Source organism: Lampetra fluviatilis, chromosome 12 (assembly GCF_964198595.1).
Source record: "Lampetra fluviatilis chromosome 12, kcLamFluv1.1, whole genome shotgun sequence".
NCBI classification, from domain to species: domain Eukaryota; kingdom Metazoa; phylum Chordata; class Hyperoartia; order Petromyzontiformes; family Petromyzontidae; genus Lampetra; species Lampetra fluviatilis.
The window spans coordinates 8,970,839-8,989,440 of NC_136286.1; the positions used below are offsets into that span (position 1 = coordinate 8,970,839).

Here is an 18,602-nt window from a genome sequence, read left to right on the forward strand (position 1 = left end):
AGCAATCACATCACGGGTGGGCTTGTGTAGGGGGGGGGGGCATCTCAATCACCTCCCTCCTGCCCCTTCATCCCTTCGTTTTGTCGCCACCCGGGTCCGCTGACATCGCTCGTGCGCTTTTTTCTGTTTGTACTTCGACACTGGTCCGAGTCTTCGTGCAACGTTCCCGACTCAGACATCGTTCTATCACCCCCCCACCCCACCACACACTCCTCGGCTTCATCATAGCAAAAAGGGCTGGAGGGAGGTTGGCGCGGGGGGGGGGGGGGCTACCAGTAGCAAAGAAATAATAATAGTTTGTGTGGTTTTATTTATATAGCATATATTTATAGTAATACAAATAAAATAAAAAATATACTGAACGTCTCTTTTTTTCTCCGCATCCGCCTGTAAGCGTGTGGGTTGTGTGTCTGTGTGTGTCTGTGTGTGTGTCTGTGTCTGTGTGTCGCTCAGAGGTGCTCGCTAACAGCACTCGCCCCAACAGTCCGTTCAGGCTCTGGGAGTATCTTTGTCTTTGTTGTCTTCGTGGGTCGTCTGTCCGACTGTCCGCGCAGCGCGACTGGGCCGCGTGCATGCGGTCGTCAGGGCACGGGCACGGTAGGGGTGGTGGATGTGCAGGGCTTGGCGGGCGACGAGGGTGGACGGACAAGCGGTGGAGCGCTAATCGTCCACGTCGATCTCGATATCGTCGTCGTCGTCATCGTCGTCGTCGTCCCCGCTGAAGTCGTCCCGGCTATGCTCGGAGCGCGGGGAGGGCGAGGTGCACGTCTCCCCGCGCGAGTCGTTCCTGTCGAGGGCACGCATGCCGGGCGACATCGCCTCGACTAGGGACGTCGGCAGCACGCCCTCCGCCACCGAGACGACCGAGTCGATCTTCTTGGTCGACTCCACGTCGGCCTTCATCTCCTCCAGATCCCGCTTGAGCTTGGCGCGCCTGTTCTGGAACCAGGTGATCACCTGCGCGTTGGTGAGGCCCAGCTGCTGGGCGATCTGGTCGCGATCGGCCGGCGAGAGGTACTTCTGGTAGAGGAAGCGCTTCTCGAGTTCGTAGATCTGCGCGTTCGTGAAGGCCGTGCGCGACTTGCGGCGCTTCTTGGGCGCAGTTCGAGGCCCGAAAATGGCGAGTCCATCTCGACCTGTGGACGGGGCCCGCGGTGCGTGCGCGTAAGGAAGCGCACACGCACGCACGCGCACACACACACACACACATGCACGCGCACACACACACACGCACGCACGCGCACACACACACACACACACACGCACGCGCACACACACGCACGCGCACACACACACACACACGCACGCGCACACACACGCACGCGCACACACACACACACACGCACGCGCACACACACGCACGCGCACACACACACACACACGCACGCGCACACACACGCACGCGCACACACACACACACGCACGCACGCACGCGCACACACACACACACACATGCACGCGCACGCACACACACGCACACACACACACGCACGCGCACACGCACACACACACGCACGGACGCACAAACAGTGAGCGGGTGCTTTGTTGATTGATACGTGAAGACGCATCCGAGAAGAATTGAGAAAGAGGTGGTGCGTGAAGGAATGCAAGATGTGTCGTGCTGCGTTCGAATGCGGTCGTGTGTGCGTGCACGCTTGATACATACGGCATCATCCATACACGGGCATTCACAACCGTTGGCATGTACACGAATATATACTATCGCAACGTTGTACAACAATACACAATCACGTGCGCAACGTGATATATACACATATGTGTTACATGTAAATCCATGCTTACATAAACGTATACATACGTGTACAGTTTACATAATTAAACACATCTACAATGGGATGCATACACACGCATATTCTGACATAGTCACTGACAAACAATGAAAGAGTTATATAACTGTATACATAGGCAGGTAAAAGGTAGATACCAAACAAATATTCACGTTAGTATATGATACACATATTGCACATGGCAACATATACATTCATGTGGGGGTAGCTAAATCCAATACTCTCTACCACCCTTCACAACGCATGCGTTTGGGAACGTGAATGGAAGCTTCTAAAGTCCTACAATTTTAATTCGCACTGCTTTGTCAATCCACTGCTGGATGAAGGCCTCCCACTGCCGCCTTACTCACGTGGCTTGTTTGACCATACTTCCCCGCGATCGTCAATTTGCGGGTTGTTGAGACGGAGTAGAGTTGTGGGCGGGAGACGCCACTGATGTGTCTCCTTGGGGGGGAATCGAACTCAGGTTCGGCAGCCAGGTTCACAAGCACATCAGCGCTAACCACTGCGCCACCGCTCCGTCCTATACAATGAATACAAAACCCGCCCTTCAATCAAAGCGGGGAGAGAACGAGAGAACGCTCGTCTGTGTACAGTACATGCCCGTGACATTGTGTCTTTTAAACACAACGCAGTCGGATAGCTGTTTCTTCAATACGAATCGAAGTTACATACAAAAGACAAAGATCCACCGTGTAGACTTAACATACTGTCGGGGTAAGTGCTGTTAGCGAGCACCTATGAAGTTACATACCACACACAGACAAATACAAAGACCCCCCCCCCCCGTATAGCCTCAACAGACTGTTGGGGCAAGTGCTGTTAGCGAGCACCAATGAAGTTACATAACACACACATACACACACGCACACGCACGTGCGTTAACCGAGTTGTTCACATGCTAGGCTACCCACAACAATTACAATAACAACATCACGTTATATAACATCACAAAACGAGAACATTCATACATTTAATCCAACGGGTTATGGGCCTTTCAGAACATTTAAACATCACCGGCTTATATTAATTAGTAAATTGACTCTCGTATAACAGTTGTCTAGGATATTGCGCAACAACCATTGAAGTGAGCGATCGTCACGCTATTTAGTGGCGTTAAATTACAATAAGGGGGATGGGGATTGTTTGATCATACTTCAACACTCTTGCAATGCGCGTGGATGAATAGGGGGGGGGGGGGTGGTGGTTACGGGCCAAGGACCAGTTCAGATCTGACTCGCCACTGATTGTGAGCTAATACGTCCGGGAAACCGAACTATTGCGGCCGGTTTCATAGCGCGGTGCGCTAACCACTACGCCACCACCACTCTGACCATTAAGTCTGCTTACTCACCCCTCGCTATCAAAGTTTCGCTAAATCCGCCACCTTGAGCGGCGCAACGGGGCCACGTGCGTCAAACAAACGCAGGCAACACTCCGACCACTTGCAAGGGCACAAAGCACGGAGCCGAGCTGCGACTCATGGAAAAAACCGAACCATGCCAACGGACAGCAGCGACAAAACAACAACAACAACAACCACCACCACCAGCAATCAACGAGAGCGATGAGCAAATAGATTGATGAGAGGGGGGTTTGTAATGAAATACACACGTGGCAAGCCCAGCGCACCTTCAGCAGCCTGCAAGACGCTCACTTCGAGACCCTTAAACGTTTTGCTCGCCAACTCCTCCAGCGCGCACAGCGGGGACGACTGCGTGGCCTGCACCGTGCACGGTCGAACTAGGGTCGCTCCGTGACCACCGGCGTGGTGTCCTCCGCCGCCTCCACCACCACCGCCTCCTCCTCCACCACCACCACCACCGCCTCCTCCTCCTCCACCACCACCGCCTCCTCCACCACCACCGCCGTGCCCAACCATAGGCCCCGCTCCCTTCTCGGCTCCCAGCGCCGCCGCCGCTGCCGCCGCCGCCGCAGCCGCAGCGGAAGCTCTGGCAGCGCACACGGCGAATCCGCGACGCCGCACAGATGGCTTGCTGAGGATGTCCTCGATGCTGAAGGGAGTCAGGGGCTTGTTGGAGTTGGCCGGCGGCGGGAGGTGGTCGAGCGGTGAGCGGCCCCGCTCCCGTTCCTCCATGGCGCGCGGGAGACCCTGGTTGGGTTTCGGCTTCTGGAAGGCGGTCGTCATCGGTGGTCCGTGATGGTAGCGGTCGTGGCTGTAGTCGAGGTGGTGGCGGCGGTGGCTGTGACCGCGGTGATCGTCGCCGCGGTTCTGCGGGCGCCGCGCAGCGAGAGTCTCTCCAAAGCAAAACAAAAATGAATGACCCCCCCCACCTCCTCCTCCTCCACCCGGGGCCCCGGCCAGAATAGAAGTAGATCAAATAATGGACGCGAAATCTACCGCCGCGCTTGGTGGCGACGCGACAAAAAAAAACTTCGAATTCCGCACGACGCAAGCGGGACGATGTCAGGAGCGCGACGTGCGGCAGCGACCTTCGTGCCTCGGTGAGGTTACTTCTCCTGCTTCTTGTTATTGTGATTCGTCTTTATTTACGATCGCCGCCTTATTTCATTATTTTTATCCAGACGCGAATCTCTCATTTGCTTGGCGCGTGACGCTCCTCCGTCGCGGCTTCTCTACAGTCGTGCTCGCTGTGGCGGCGATAGCAGCAGCAGCGGCGGCGGCACGAGACGGCGGCTCGGGATGAGGTCTCGCCGCGTCTTCCGCCACTCGCGACGCCGCCTTCGAGTCAAGCCGAGCGCCGTCAAAAAACACTCAGCTGCGTAAAAAGGAGCCGAAGCACTTTCGCGCTCTCTCTCTCTCCCCACCACAGCCGTCCCCCCACCACCTCTACTACCTCCTCCTCCCTGCCGCTCCCCCCGTACTCCCCGGAGGCGAAGCAACGGCGTTAAGAAACTCCCCGGCCACAGCGTCCGGTCAACAGCAAACAAAAAATAAAAGCTGCGTCTGGCAGTCGAAGTGTGGCAGCAGGGTCGGCAACCCGCGTCGCGTTCCGTGAGCCGAACGATCTTGCCTCCTTCTCCTGCTCCGCCGCCGCGGCCTCTCGCTCTCCCTCCTCAGCTGTCTCTTCTCGCTAAGCAGACGCCCGGGCTCCGGCACGCGTGAGCAACGCGAGGAGGCGAGCGGTCAAAAGCAGCCTGTGTCAGGCCAAGGATGCCGACGGGAGAGATGAAGGAGGCGCGGTGACCGTGGAGGAGTTAAAAAGAGCCGAGGCAGCGGCCGTGTTGACGCCCGCGTTGCTAAAAAAAAAAGTTTTCCGTCGGTTGGTCGGTAATCAATTATCGGGACCGCCACATATGCGCGGCCAGCCCTTCCTCCAATGCTGAGGGGCCCCAGTCAGCGCGAAGATTAATTAATTGAGGCGAGGGGGAGGGTGGGGTACAGGGGAGGGGAGCGGTGGGGTGGGTGGGTGTGGGTGGAGTCTGGGAGTAGTTGTGGAGTGCGTGGTGGTGGCGGTGTGTGTGTGTGTGTGGCGGAGGGGGGGGGTTATGTGGGTGGAGATGGGGCAGTCTGTTTGGGGCATTGCGAGGTTTAGGAGCGACATGGTGGCAAAAGATGTTCGTGGTAGGAGGTGGGGTGGGAGGCGGTGTAGGAAGGAGGGGGGGGTGTTAAGTGTGGTGTTAGAAGGGAGGTGTGTACTTGGGGATGGGATGTTAAGAAGTGGTTGAACAGGGGGGGGAGTGGAGGAGGGGAGGGGGGATAATTAAAGCTTACTTCACAAAAAATGAGTTTCTCAAAGATATGAAATCTATAAAGAATTCCCGGGCACCGCATTCCTCGCCGCGGGTTAATGTGGCTTTAATTTCGTCTTGTCCGCTTGATGAAATGCCGTGTTGATGTGAGGAAGCAGTGCAGAGAGAGAGAAAAGGAGGAGGAGGAAGAAGGGGGGGGGGGGGGCCGAAGGCGTCGCGAACGAGAGTTTCCATCAGCGTCTTAATCGGGACGGCTCCCCAACCTCTGGCGCTGCGTTCGCTCTCTGGGCCGAGTTCACAACGACGACGACGATGACGACGATGAGAGGGAACCTACGTGAGTCACGTCACGTGACACGCGCGCGCGCGCACACGACAGTGTTAGATTATCTCTCGTGGGTTTGTCGACGTCCGATCACGCGCGTGAGTTCGTGGTATTTAATGGCATCCTTTTCGTTTGCATCGTTTCGTCGCATTGCAAGTTATATTTTGTACGTTGGGAGTAATGGACACCACGCTTGCAAAATTCCATGTCAAAATAGTAGTTTGCACAGTCGGTCCATCTATATATATATCGCGTGACTATGTCGTGTCTGGTTAAAATAATATTCATATTGTTTGTATTATTATTATTGCTATTATGATGCAGAGATTTGTACATTCGGCACCGAGCCAAAAATGCATACACGCAATCGCGATTAATTTGGTGTAAAATAGTTGTGACGTGCGCACACACCTGTGTGTGAGCACACGAACGCACATATGTACACACACGAACACATATGTACACACACACTCGACACATGCACACACGTGCGCACACACATGCACACACACAGGTGTGCACACACGCACACACATGCACACACACGCGCGCGCACACACATGCACACACACAGGTGTGCACACACGAACGCACACATGTACACACACGCGCGCACACACACACACACAGGTGTGCACACACGCACACACATGTACATACACAGGTGTGCACACACATGCACACACACACGCGCGCGCACACACATGCACACATACATGCACGCACACGCGCACACACGCCCACACGCTGATTCCTAATTGCGCCGCATTAATTATTAAGCAGGGTTCTGAAATAAATCTGAAGTTATGTTCGGATAATAATTTTATACAATACATAGGGTACTTATTCGTAAGGTAATTGCGGTAAATTTCAGACACACACGTGCACCGTCGTGCACGTACACGTACATACATAATACATACACGAACTGGCATTAAAAAAATGCAAGGCAAAGATGTCTCCTTTATGGTTTTCATAGACTATTGCACGCACACACGTTGAAGATCGCACACACAAACACACCCCATCACGCGCATATACTCTTTACGACTAATTACACAATCGTCCACCCGTGCTCACACCCGCAAATACATACACTGACCACACAATCACACACACACGCACACTTAAAAAGACAAAGATCCCCCGTGTAGCCGCAACACCATTTTGGGGAAAGTGCTGATATCCACGCACATATGTGCAAGTGCATACACACATGCACTTACACACAAGTACACCACCAACAAGCATGGGCATATGCTCACACAAGTACATATATATATACACACACATACGTATTTACGCATGCATACATACACAAATGCATACACTCAAACAAAATCAAATACACACACCCAAATATATATATGCATGCACTTACACGCAAACACACACGCACACCTACATATACGGTAAATAAAAACACTCATTCATACATACAAACATATGCATTCAAAGTTCCCCCGTATAGCCTTAACAGACTGTTGGGGCAAGTGCTGTTAGCGAGCACCTATGAAGGCCGGCACGACACACGAAGGGGTGGGTGGCCAGCCACCACCCACGATGTTTACACATCATTTGAGGCTGAGTAGACCTAGGGGAGGCCAAGGACCGGGTCAGATCATCGTCACTGGTGTTGTTCGTGAGTGGGAATCGAACTCGTGTTGCCGGGTTCGTAGCGCAGCGCGCTAACCCCTGCACAACCGCTCCCCACAATGATACCCCCTATAGCCTTAACGCACTTTTTTGAGCAAGTGCTGTTAGCCAGCAACGCACACACATGCACACATCACGGTCCCGCCCATCTGATTAATTTCTGCACGTGTGTGTGCGTGTGTGTTATTTACTAACGCGGTGATAATTAGAAACATCGAGCATTAATTGGCGTCACTCAAGGGGCCATTCACCACGTGCGCGTGTGAGCCGACACGGACTAAACAGCCGGCAAAATCCGCCAGTCTCCCCACATGACAGTCTTACACCGCGTGGGTGACGTTGAATGCAAATATTTTGGTCAACAAAGAAGCACGTTGCGTTTCAAACATTTATTTATATACGTTGTATAATTGCGAATATTTTTTTGGAGCAGATGAGAGCCCGTAATTGAATCAACATTTATAGTCTGCATATTTAATACGTACATTTACACATTCACTTGTGTGTCTATAATTGAGCTCATTATTGACTTTTTGGCTGGTCATCGAACAAAGACGGCCACTGCATCGCGCGCTTTCAGATGCGCTTCATGCGGCAATCTGGAACGCTCTTCCGATTTTACTTTTAATTCATCTACATTGACATTTTTTTAGAACAGTTGTTTTTGTGTGTTTAGTTTGTTGCCCTTCCCCCGCACCTCCGATTAGCATGGTTGGTTTCGTACGGTGCGAAAGAAGTTCAACATGCATTGGTTGGAGCGGTGGCGTCGTGGTTAGCGCACCGCGCTATGAGCCCGGCGAACCTGAGTTCGGTTTCCAACGGGGGCGTGACATTTGGGATCGCTTGCTTCACTAATCCGCAATGACCAGCGTGGTGAAGTATGGTCAAACGGGCGTCGTGACTGACACGGCGTGGAGAGACCACCGTGATGTAATCTTGGACGACAAATAACGACCTTCATAATCAACGATTTTGCGTTTAGATCGCGTTATTTATAAATGTGTCGTAACCCTCCACCACCCGACACGGCCAATCAGTAAAAAAGTGTCACGTTGACAAAAGACAAATAGTTCACTGTTTTAGCCCACCGGTGTGTTGAATCGTGAAACCACAACATTTACAATGTTTGAGTACGACGTTTCGCTGGTAATTGCATCCAGCATCATCGGGCAATTCGCCAGAATGGTGAGGCTCTGCTGGATACAATTACCAGCGAAACGTCGTACTACTCAAAAGTTGTTATGTTGTGGTTTCACACTTCAACACACCAGTGGGCTAAAGCAGTGAACTATTTGTCTTTTGTCAACGTGACACTTTTTTACTGATTGGTCGTGTCGGGTGGTGGAGGGTTACGACACATTTATAAATAACGCGATCTAAACCCAAAAACGTTGATTATGAATAATATTGGTCGCGAAAGCCTTCCACGTGTTAAACTGAAATAACGACCTGTGCGCGGTGCATGCACGTTCGTCGAAGACAGACGCTCATGCGTCCATTTCACTCGGCAAGGTCGCGTTACATTTTAAATAATGAACTCGTAGCGGCACATCAATTGGGTGCTCCAGATGTTATCTTAATGCTCACGACGTAATGGAAAAATCAAGACTTGCCTTGCGTTATCAATCCGATATTTTCCGGAAAAGCTGCACGCTCTGCTGGTGTGGACTTGGGGCATTATCGGCGCAAGGCACTACCACTCTAGTGGTAGTGGCAGTGCCTTACGCCGATAATACAGGCAAAACAAGGCGAGGTAGATGTGACGTGCTGGCATCGTTCCCGGGAGAGCGTTCACAGCGGACCGTCGCGGCTGAAATCACGCATTTCAATCTACAATATCACCCCGCACGCACACGCGTACATGCACTACACATGCACCACACATGCACTACACATGCGCCACACATGCGCCACACATGCACCACACATGCACGTGAGAACACGAGGACTCGGGCGGCCTTCTCGAAGCGAGTCGAGCGAAAGTAGCAGCGCGATAAACAACCCGCACAGTGAACGAGGAAATCGTTTTTCCCGGCGTCAAAGCGGTCTCCGGGAGCGCGTTAGCGGGGCCTCGTGCCTCGTGCGCCGCGTCACTTCACGCCTCCTTTCACCTGAACGCACCCGAGGTGGGATACACCACAACGCAAGCCGCCACTCGCCACAGAGACAAACATCACCCCACGTAAGCCTTCGCCGATCCGTTGAGCCAAGTGCTGTCAGCGTGTAGCAAGCACCCGGCGAAGGACGGCACGGCGCACGAGGGGTGTTGGGTGGTCAGCACCACGCCCGGTCGTCTTTGTCTCCCCCAGTGCCGATGTTTTTTACGCACCGCAACAGGTACTCATTCGATGCTGAGTCGACCTAGGCGAGGCACGGGGACGGCTCAGGTAGTCCGTCGCTTGTGTTTGTCGTGAGCGGAATCGAACTCGGGTCACACTGCTTCGTAGCACAAGCTACGCTAACCGCCACACTACCGCTCCCCACTTGATATAATGTACCCTAGACATACACACAACACAGCCGTCACCCACCACCACCACCACACACGGGTATGCACACACGCGAAGATGCACTCGGATATGCACGTGAAGATGTCACTATAGAGGGAGACACGCGGAGACATATACAGAGACACACAGTAAACACAATTATCCACTCCATAGTCATCATGGACACTTGGGGATACGCGCTGTTAGCGAGTATATATTAAGGCAGCAACTGCGCACGAGGGGGTGGTAGGGCCAGAACCATGTCCGGCCACCTTTGTCTCCCCAGTGCCGTTGTTTATACACCGCACCAGGCACTCATTCGACTCGCAGACAGCCCAGGACAGGGTCAAACGTCACTCGCCACTGATGATAGCCGTGGTCGGGTTGCGAACTCAGGGGCCAATGTTCGGAGCGCTTCACCAATAACGCGCACTGACGCTACCAGACGGAGATAGAGAGGCATACACGCACACAGATGCCCCGTGTAGCCTTAACAGACTATTGGGGCAAGTGCTGTTAGCGAGCACCTATGAAGGTCGGATAGTACACGAGGGTGCGGGTGGCCAGCACCACGCCTGGCCGTCTTTGTCTCCCCCACTGGCGTTGTTCACACACCGCACCAGGTACTCATTTGAGGTTGAGTCGACCTAGGAGAGGCACAGGACCGGTTTAGATAATCGTCGCGTGCGTGAATTACAAAGACGAAGAGACACAAAGACAGAGACCCCCACCGTCCCCGCCCCCCGTATGGCCTTTAACAGACTATTGGGCAAGTGCTGTTAGCGAGCACCTATTAAGGCCGGCAAGGCACACGAGACGGTGGTTAGCACACACACACAAAGACGCAGACACACGCACGTGAAAGGCGCCGGTTCCAGGACATTTGTGAACCGGGCAAATTAACTGCAATGGGAGGCAGAGAGAGAGGTTCTCATAAATAACAAATAAACTACAAATAAAGAAATCATGCGACATCCAACTGTGCCCCGAGGGCACAGCCATCTTGGCGATATGGAGATTTGAAATCATCGGCTGCAGTCACTTAAATAATTCAAGAACAAAATTAATAATAATAATACTAGTGTAAGTATCTATTTCTAACAATCACGCTAATTATAATAATATAGTAAAATATGCATTGGGTTTTAAAATGCATATTATGAATTATACAAGTACAACGCTAAAATGACTAATAATAACGCACCCATACCATACAACCGCTGTCTTGCATGAGCCTATTTCCCTCCTCGTTCAACCCAGCCTCCACTGCGAGCGAGGGTCCGGGCATAATTCATGTTTGATGATTCGCGTTATTTATGCGTGAAGAGGCGCACCGTGGAATACACAAGCAGCCGGGGACATTTCGACGCCACGCGAACACAATTACAATACAATATCTCAGCAGCACAACAAAATAGCAAAACAACAACAAAATACATTTTAACAAACATATATATATACACTTCAACGTAGCGAACAGCTCCAAACCATTGTTTGCGCGCGTGCAGTGTGCACTGCCCACACAACACTTCGTGTCGTGCCGACCTAAAATTATAGATGGTCGATAACAACACTTTCCCCAACAGTCTATTAAAGGTTATACGGGGGATCTTTGTCTCTGTATGCAAGCTGCACTTAAGCGCTTGTGTGTGCAGCGCTATAAAACTGGCGACACGAGTTCGATTCCCGCTCAGGGCCAACATCAGTGACGATTAACTGAACCAGTCCTGGGCCCCCCGTTGGGTCGACTTAGCATCAAATGAGTACCTCGGTGTGATGTGTAAACATCGCCACTGGGGAGACAAAGGCGGCCGCGCGTGGTGCTGGCCACCCACCCCCTCGTGTGCCGTGGCGGCCTTCATAGGTGCTCGCTAGCAGCACTTGCCCCTAACAGTCTGCTTAAGGTTTACAAGGGGGATATTTGTCGTTGTCTTTGATCGCGTTCATCCTGATCATAAAACCCGGAACGCTGCGCTCTGTCCGCACGCACGGACGCACGCAAGGAAGCAATCGACGGCGTCCGCGCCTTTGATGATTGTGGGCGCGACATTGATACGGCTTACCCGCGCCGAATCATTCTACCTGGGCGAGTCAACCCGATTGTTAACCTGAAGACCAACACAAAATAAATAAATAACGGCAATAAAATAGTGGATCTCCCCCCACCACCACCACCACCACCCACCACCACTCCCACCCCCCCAAAAAAAAATAGAAATCACGAAAGCGTGACCACAGAAAATTCAAGAGCGAGCGGCGGTTCGACTGTAACCAGACGCTGAGCGAAAGAACCCTTTGGTCGCGCTGTAACATCTGCTCGATGCATTATAGGATGCGGCAGTAGGATGCACGCACGCACGTACGCACGCACAGACACGTACAGTAGGAAAAAAAAACAACCCACCCCGCAACGCAGCCATATCGTGGCTGTCGTTGCGAGCAGTCCGGCGGAGGCCTCCGGCCGATCGGAAGCGAGGGGCGCTGCGACGAACGCGCGATTCGCTTTGCGTGGCTCGGAGCAGACGAGACTCGCGCGCGGTGGTGAGTGCTCAAATGTAAGCCATTGATTGTTTGTGTCGTTCGTGTGTGTCGTCGTTGTTGTTGTTGTTGTGATGATGACGATGGTGCCGGTGATGATGATCATCATGATTATCATCATAGTCATTCTCGGCAGCATCGTCATCATTATGGCCATCATGAGCGTCATCATCAGCGTGATCATCATCATTATCATCGGATCCTCATTCACCAACCCACGTGATCACCATGATGATGATGTTGCCGGTAATGATGATGATCATTATCATCATCATGATCATCATCTGAACGGATCCTGGAAATCCCCATTCGCCAACTCACGTGATCGTGATGGTGGCGGTGACGGTGATGACAATGATCGTGATGTCACGTCACGTGCGTACGCGTGCATGCGTATTAGTGTGTGCGTATGTACTGTATTGTATATGTGTTTAATATTAGCGCCTGAGTGTAATGCACCTGTGCGTCAGAGACGGTCCAATGCAGTTGATGCGGTGATGTTGAAATTTCTCTGTCGTCGATTGCGTTGATGAAACGCGATCACGTGATTAGTGCGCTATATTTAAGAACACTGGACTATATCGAGGGGAGCGCGCATCTAACCCGGCAAGGAAGCTCCCGAGCGCATCGGTGCGTCGATTACAGCGAGAACCACATTGGATGCCTGCAATGTAGCGGTTTGTTTTGGCGATCAGTTTCACTGTTAATCTACAGCGCGGTTCAACGCTTATTGTTTAATTTGCGATATGTACCACCTTATATACGCGGACGACGCGATGCACACATGCGCACGCATACATATGGTGTTATTATAATAATCCAAACCATAATAATTAACATATTTTTGTTGTCACTCCACTGCTGGATGAAGACATCTCTCCCCACGCCGTGTCAGTCATTGAGGTTGTTTGACCACACTTCACCCACAGCTGGTCAATGCGGGCTTTGTGAATGTGGAGTTCCAAAACCCGTTCAGATATTACTCACCACTGGTCGTTAGCCCGTGGTCTGGAATCGAACTCGTGCTGCGAGATAGCCCAACACTCCTCAGCCATCCCCGTCACTCCGTATATAACAATCTGAAATTGTATATATCCCGATAAGGCATGGCGCTATGTTTGTTACATACGTTCAGTAGGGGCGGGTCAGCGAGTTCCAACAACAACAATGCACCAACAAAACTATAGTCGTGCAAAATATAGAAAAGGTAAGCAAGTCACTAAACATAAATACCAAAAAAAAGTATATAAATACAAAACGCATAAGTACAAATATTCCTGCCGATATTCCAATGTGATCTAGTATATACACAGTCTATATATATATGTGTATATACACACACAGTCTGCGCGTGTACGTACACAACGTGGTGCAGGTGTGGATGCCGAACGCGTCACTCGTGGTTCATTCTCAAACGAGCATTTCTCTCCTCCCACTCCCAACAAACATCATCTCCACCATCGCCCCCCCCCCTCTCCTCCACCGCCTCCTCCTCCACATTGCTGCCGCCCCACGTTGTAGCAATTCGCCAAAATCATTTTTTCTAAATTATCCGCCCCGCTGGCGAGCTCCCATGCTCTTGCAGAACATCGGGCTAAAGAGGGCGGCGTCTCGCCTGTCAGGGACCACGGGGTTCGAGACCACGAGGCCCACGAAGACAAATAATTCCCCGTCGAGGCCTCCACAGTCTGTCCGGGCAAGTACTGTTAGCCAGTCCCACAAACAAAGACAAAGACTCCCTCCCCTCCTACCCCCCGTGTAGTTGGTGAAAGTGCTGTTAGCGAGAACCTATGCAGGCCGGAACGGTACACATTGAGGGGGGGGGGGGGTCGATAGCCATCGCCACGCCCGACCGCCTTTGTTTCCCCAAGTGGCTACGTTTACACACCGTACCAGGTACTCATTTGAGGCTGAGTCGAACTAGGGGAGGCCCAGGACCAGTTTAAATAATCGTCACTGGTGTTGGCCGCGAGCGGGAATCGAGTCGCACACCCACGCGCACACGTGCATGTATACACACACGTGCATGTACACACACACGTGCATGTATACACACGTGCGCACACAATCATTGAAGCGCATAGATACGTCGACGCACGGACAGGCCCTCCACTACAGCCTTTTCAAGCTGTTGGGGCAAGTGCTGTTAAGCGAGCACCTATGAAGGCGGGGACGGGATAATGATGTGGCCAGCACCACGGCCTTTGTCACCCAAGTGCTGATTTTTGCATTAGGTACCAGATACTAATTTAGAGCTGAATTGACCTTGGGGAGGCCCAGGCGGGGTTTCAGATATGACTGCCCACTTATCATAGCCGTGACCGGGATTTTAACCCAGGTAGCTCGGTGCTTAACGCAGTGCGCTAACCACTGCGCCACCGCTCTCCGCATATTTACACAGTAAATTATGGGATGAGTGGCCAGCACCGCGCCCGGTCGCCTTTGTCTTCGCGGTACTTATATTTACACAACCTGCAACACGCACTGCACCACGGCTGAGTCGACCTAGGGGAGACCCTACACCTGTTCAAATATACGTTTTTATCATGAGCGGGGAATCTAACTCCGGTCGCTCCGATATCGTCCCCCATACACAGACATAGAAAGATAAAGATATCCCGTATAGCCTTAACAGACTGTTGGGGCAAGTGCTCGAAACGAGTGGTACCTATTAAGGCCGGGGCGGTACACGAAGGAATGGGTGGCTCGCACCACGGCCGACAGCCTTTGTCTCGCCGGTGGCGATGTTTACACACCGCACCAGGTACTCATTTGAGACTGAGCGGACACACACACATACGTACACAATGACATGCGAATAGAAACGGCAGGGTAGAGAAAATCGTTCAATATTTCAGAATTCAGGCGATGCCACGCAAGAACATCCCTCCTCCTCCATCCTGCGGACGAACACGCGTGCGATGGTCCACAGAGGAGACAAATCCCGTGATCTCGTAACACAGCAAGAAAAAAAAACACACGCCATGCCCATTATTAATAATATCATCCAGGAATACATTTATCTCTCGTTCTCTGTTTCTCTCCCGCTCCGTCCATCTCATGCCTCAGCCCCCCCCCCCCCTCTCTCTCCCGCCCCCCCTCGGCTTTAAGAGTCTCTGGTGTCCATTACACATATCTCTAGGAGCGGGAGGCGAGGAGGACGTCGCTGGTACGTTAGATTTGTATTCCGCGAGTCCGCGGATGGAATTTATTTCACTTACCGCTGTCTTCGAGCGGCACATGTTTATGAATACTTCACGGCGGATGGGACGACGCGTGCCGCGAACGAACCGACTGCTTTACATCTTCTTGGTTCTTTCGGTAAAGTCACGTAGAAGGGAAGTAATAAAATAATGAAAATAAAACATAATAAAATGAAATAATTCTCACGACGTTTCGGCTGCAACGCAAGCAGCCGTCTTCAGGTGAAGCGTGAGACACTACCAAGCTAGGAGCTTATATATAAACTGGGTTGGAGGTGGAAGAGCGCCTTAACAAAAAAGAATGTGCATATGAAGAGGAATTTAGCATATTCATGGAAAATGCGTTATAGTTTACGCATTGACGGGTTTATTTACGTGAATTATACATTTGGTGGTCTTCGCGCGCGTACGTAATGCGCTGTGCACGGTTACGTGCGTACACGTATGTTACACGCATGTTGTGGTCTGTATACACTCGCGCGCGCACGCATTTGCTGTATGCGCGCGCTTGAGTGTAAAACATACGTGTCCGTGTACGTCCACAGCGGGGTTTGCTGTGCAATTCAAATCGGAGCTTTGTGTGCGCGCTTACATGGGTCGCCACGGTGTGTATGCACATATATGTAAATATAGCACAGAATATCATCGTCATCAGCCGTGATCAGTCCACTGCTGGATGAAGGCCTCCCCGAGCCGCGATCCTACGACCCCTCACGATCTCGGCGACACGATCAACAACGGACTGTACACATGCACGTGCGTGGGCTTCAATAGGTGTGCGTGTCTGTGTGCTTGTAACGTACGTACGTACAGGCGAGTTTGCGTTAATTGTAGATCAAAATCCTGTTCCCCCTCCCCCCCCGCTCTGCGTGGTAGGCAATTCGCTATCTCAGCGCCGTGCGTACGCATGGCGATGCACCACGGTTGTGTACAACGCGCGCACAATGTTAACCGTGATTACGTGAGCATGCTTTATTTAATGCGTGCCGTGCGTGCGTTCAAAACCGAAGCACACACCAACAATAAAAATATATATATACATTCGCGTAATTTGTCATTTGGGTTCGGGAGGGACATCTATAGTGTGGGTTAGGGGGTCTCGGATGTGTTATTGGTAGCGCGCAGCGATAAACAAAACCCATTAATAATTAGGACGCGTTACTGCGCAAATAAATACGGCGCAAAACTAATTTGTTATGGTTATTATGCACACATACACACACACATCGCCGCCACCGCTCTGGTCAACAGAGAGCTCGCGAGTTGATTAAATGGAATAAATTATAGATATTGATTTTGCTAATAAGCAAATTCCAAACACTTAATAAGTTGCGTCGTGATGTATCGCTGCAACGCAACGGAATCCTCACGCAAAGCGACTCGGCGCGCAGCTAGCGATGTGCGTGCAGCTAGCGATGTGCGTGTGCGTGCGCGTGCGCGCGCGCGTGTGTGGGGGGCGGTGGTGCAGTGGTTAGCGCGCTGGGCTACGAACCCTGCGACCCGCGTTCGATTCCCGCTCACGGTCAGCAACACCGGTGACGAATATTTGAACCGGTCCTGGGCCTCCCCGATGTCGAATCAGCCTTAAATGAGTACCTGGGTCGACGTGTAAGCATCGCCACTGGGGAGACAAAGGCGGCCGGGCGTGGTGCTGACCCACCCACCCCCTCGTGTGCCGTGCCGGCCTTAGTAGGCGCTCGCGAACAGCACTTGCCCCAAAAATGTCTTTTAAGTCTATACGGGGGGCCTTTGTCTTTGTATATCCGAGCAGGAGAGAGAGATAGGCAATTGGCTATACAGTATACATTTTTTTGAAACCGCTGGCAACTCGCCCTTGTGGCTAATCTATGAGCCTTCCACTGCCGTTTCCGCCGCAGCTAATGGACAGCGTGGGTGATATAAAGGGGAGCTCGCTCTGGCTGTAGTAATTAAGCTTCTAATACGGGCCCATTTCACCCCGATGCCTAGCGGCCGCGTCCTGCCTCCATATACGTGCAGCGATTCCGCAAGCAAGTGCACGTGTATCCCAATACAACCCCCCCCCCATTACCCCCCCACCACCACCCCCGCCACTACCCCCCGCCACGATCAGTCAATCTTGGCTCCAGTATGGAGTCGCTCAATAGCCATTGCTTGGTCTCGTCGTCTGGGTGTCTGTTCCCCCACAGCCGTCAATGCTGTCGACTCGCTGACCATCTTCCAGTCAAGGCCCAAATATTTCCATTCATGTTGTTGTTATTGTTGTTATTGTTGTTGTTTACTCTGCCTGACTTTCTCGCCTGGGAGCCCCTGTGTCAAGGTTCATTCAGCGTGGGGGTCACTTCATTGCCATCTGCTGTACCCCCCCCCCTTCATCCAGCCATCCGTGCTGTGGAGTCCCTGTCCATGTTCAAGGCCCTAGATATATCCTTCCTGTATCCCGCCCTCTGCCAATGACTGACTGCCAATATCCGAACAATAAATACGCCCACAGGTTCCGTGGAGCGTCTTGAGTTGCGGCCGCATATAAAATGCAATATAAATCCATTCTTTAATGGCACGGATGTGTGTGTGTGTGTACCTATCAGTTGACTTCAGGATAATGTGCACGCACAAGGCCTGCTGTGTTAGGGCTGTGTCACGTCAGACCAATGGGAGCGCAATTTGACTGCGCTATTTAATCACCAGTTCGAATCCCGGCCACGGATAACATCAGCGGCGAGTGACGTGGACCACTTCCTGGACGAAACTCCCACGTCCTCCCCACTTCACAGTGTTGTTTGACCATACTTCACCAAAGTATGGTCAAACAACCACCCATTGCCGGTAGGGCATGGATACAAAGGGCTTCATCTTGCAGTGGATTGACAATGGCCTGTATACAGTATATATATTTAAAAACATTGCCATGGGTGTCATGTGCCACTTA

At 52.0% G+C, this 18,602-nt stretch overlaps 1 protein-coding gene across 1 annotated transcript; it reads right to left on the minus strand.

Moving 5' to 3' along the window:
* Positions 1–660: 660 nt before the first annotated feature.
* On the minus strand, positions 661–4,062 carry LOC144935267 (transcription factor LBX1-like). Its single transcript, XM_078861837.1, has 3 exons — positions 3,688–4,062; positions 3,441–3,531; positions 661–1,136 (listed from the first exon to the last, which is right to left on the minus strand). The coding sequence occupies exons 1-3, from the start codon at positions 3,955–3,957 to the stop codon at positions 661–663; spliced, it is 837 nt and encodes a 278-aa protein (XP_078717963.1). The 5' UTR covers positions 3,958–4,062.
* Positions 4,063–18,602: the final 14,540 nt, after the last annotated feature.

Bases quoted from the DNA above. Each gene is read 5' to 3' on its own strand.
- LOC144935267 (XM_078861837.1), bottom strand. From the start codon at position 3,957: ATGACGACCGCCTTCCAGAAGCCGAAACCCAACCAGGGTCTCCCGCGC. The intron at 3,532-3,687 runs GTTGGGCACGGC...TGCACGGTGCAG, and splicing joins AGAAGGGAGCGGGGCCTATG to GCCACGCAGTCGTCCCCGCT. The intron at 1,137-3,440 runs GTGCGCTGGGCT...CCCCGTCCACAG, and splicing joins CGTCTTGCAGGCTGCTGAAG to GTCGAGATGGACTCGCCATT.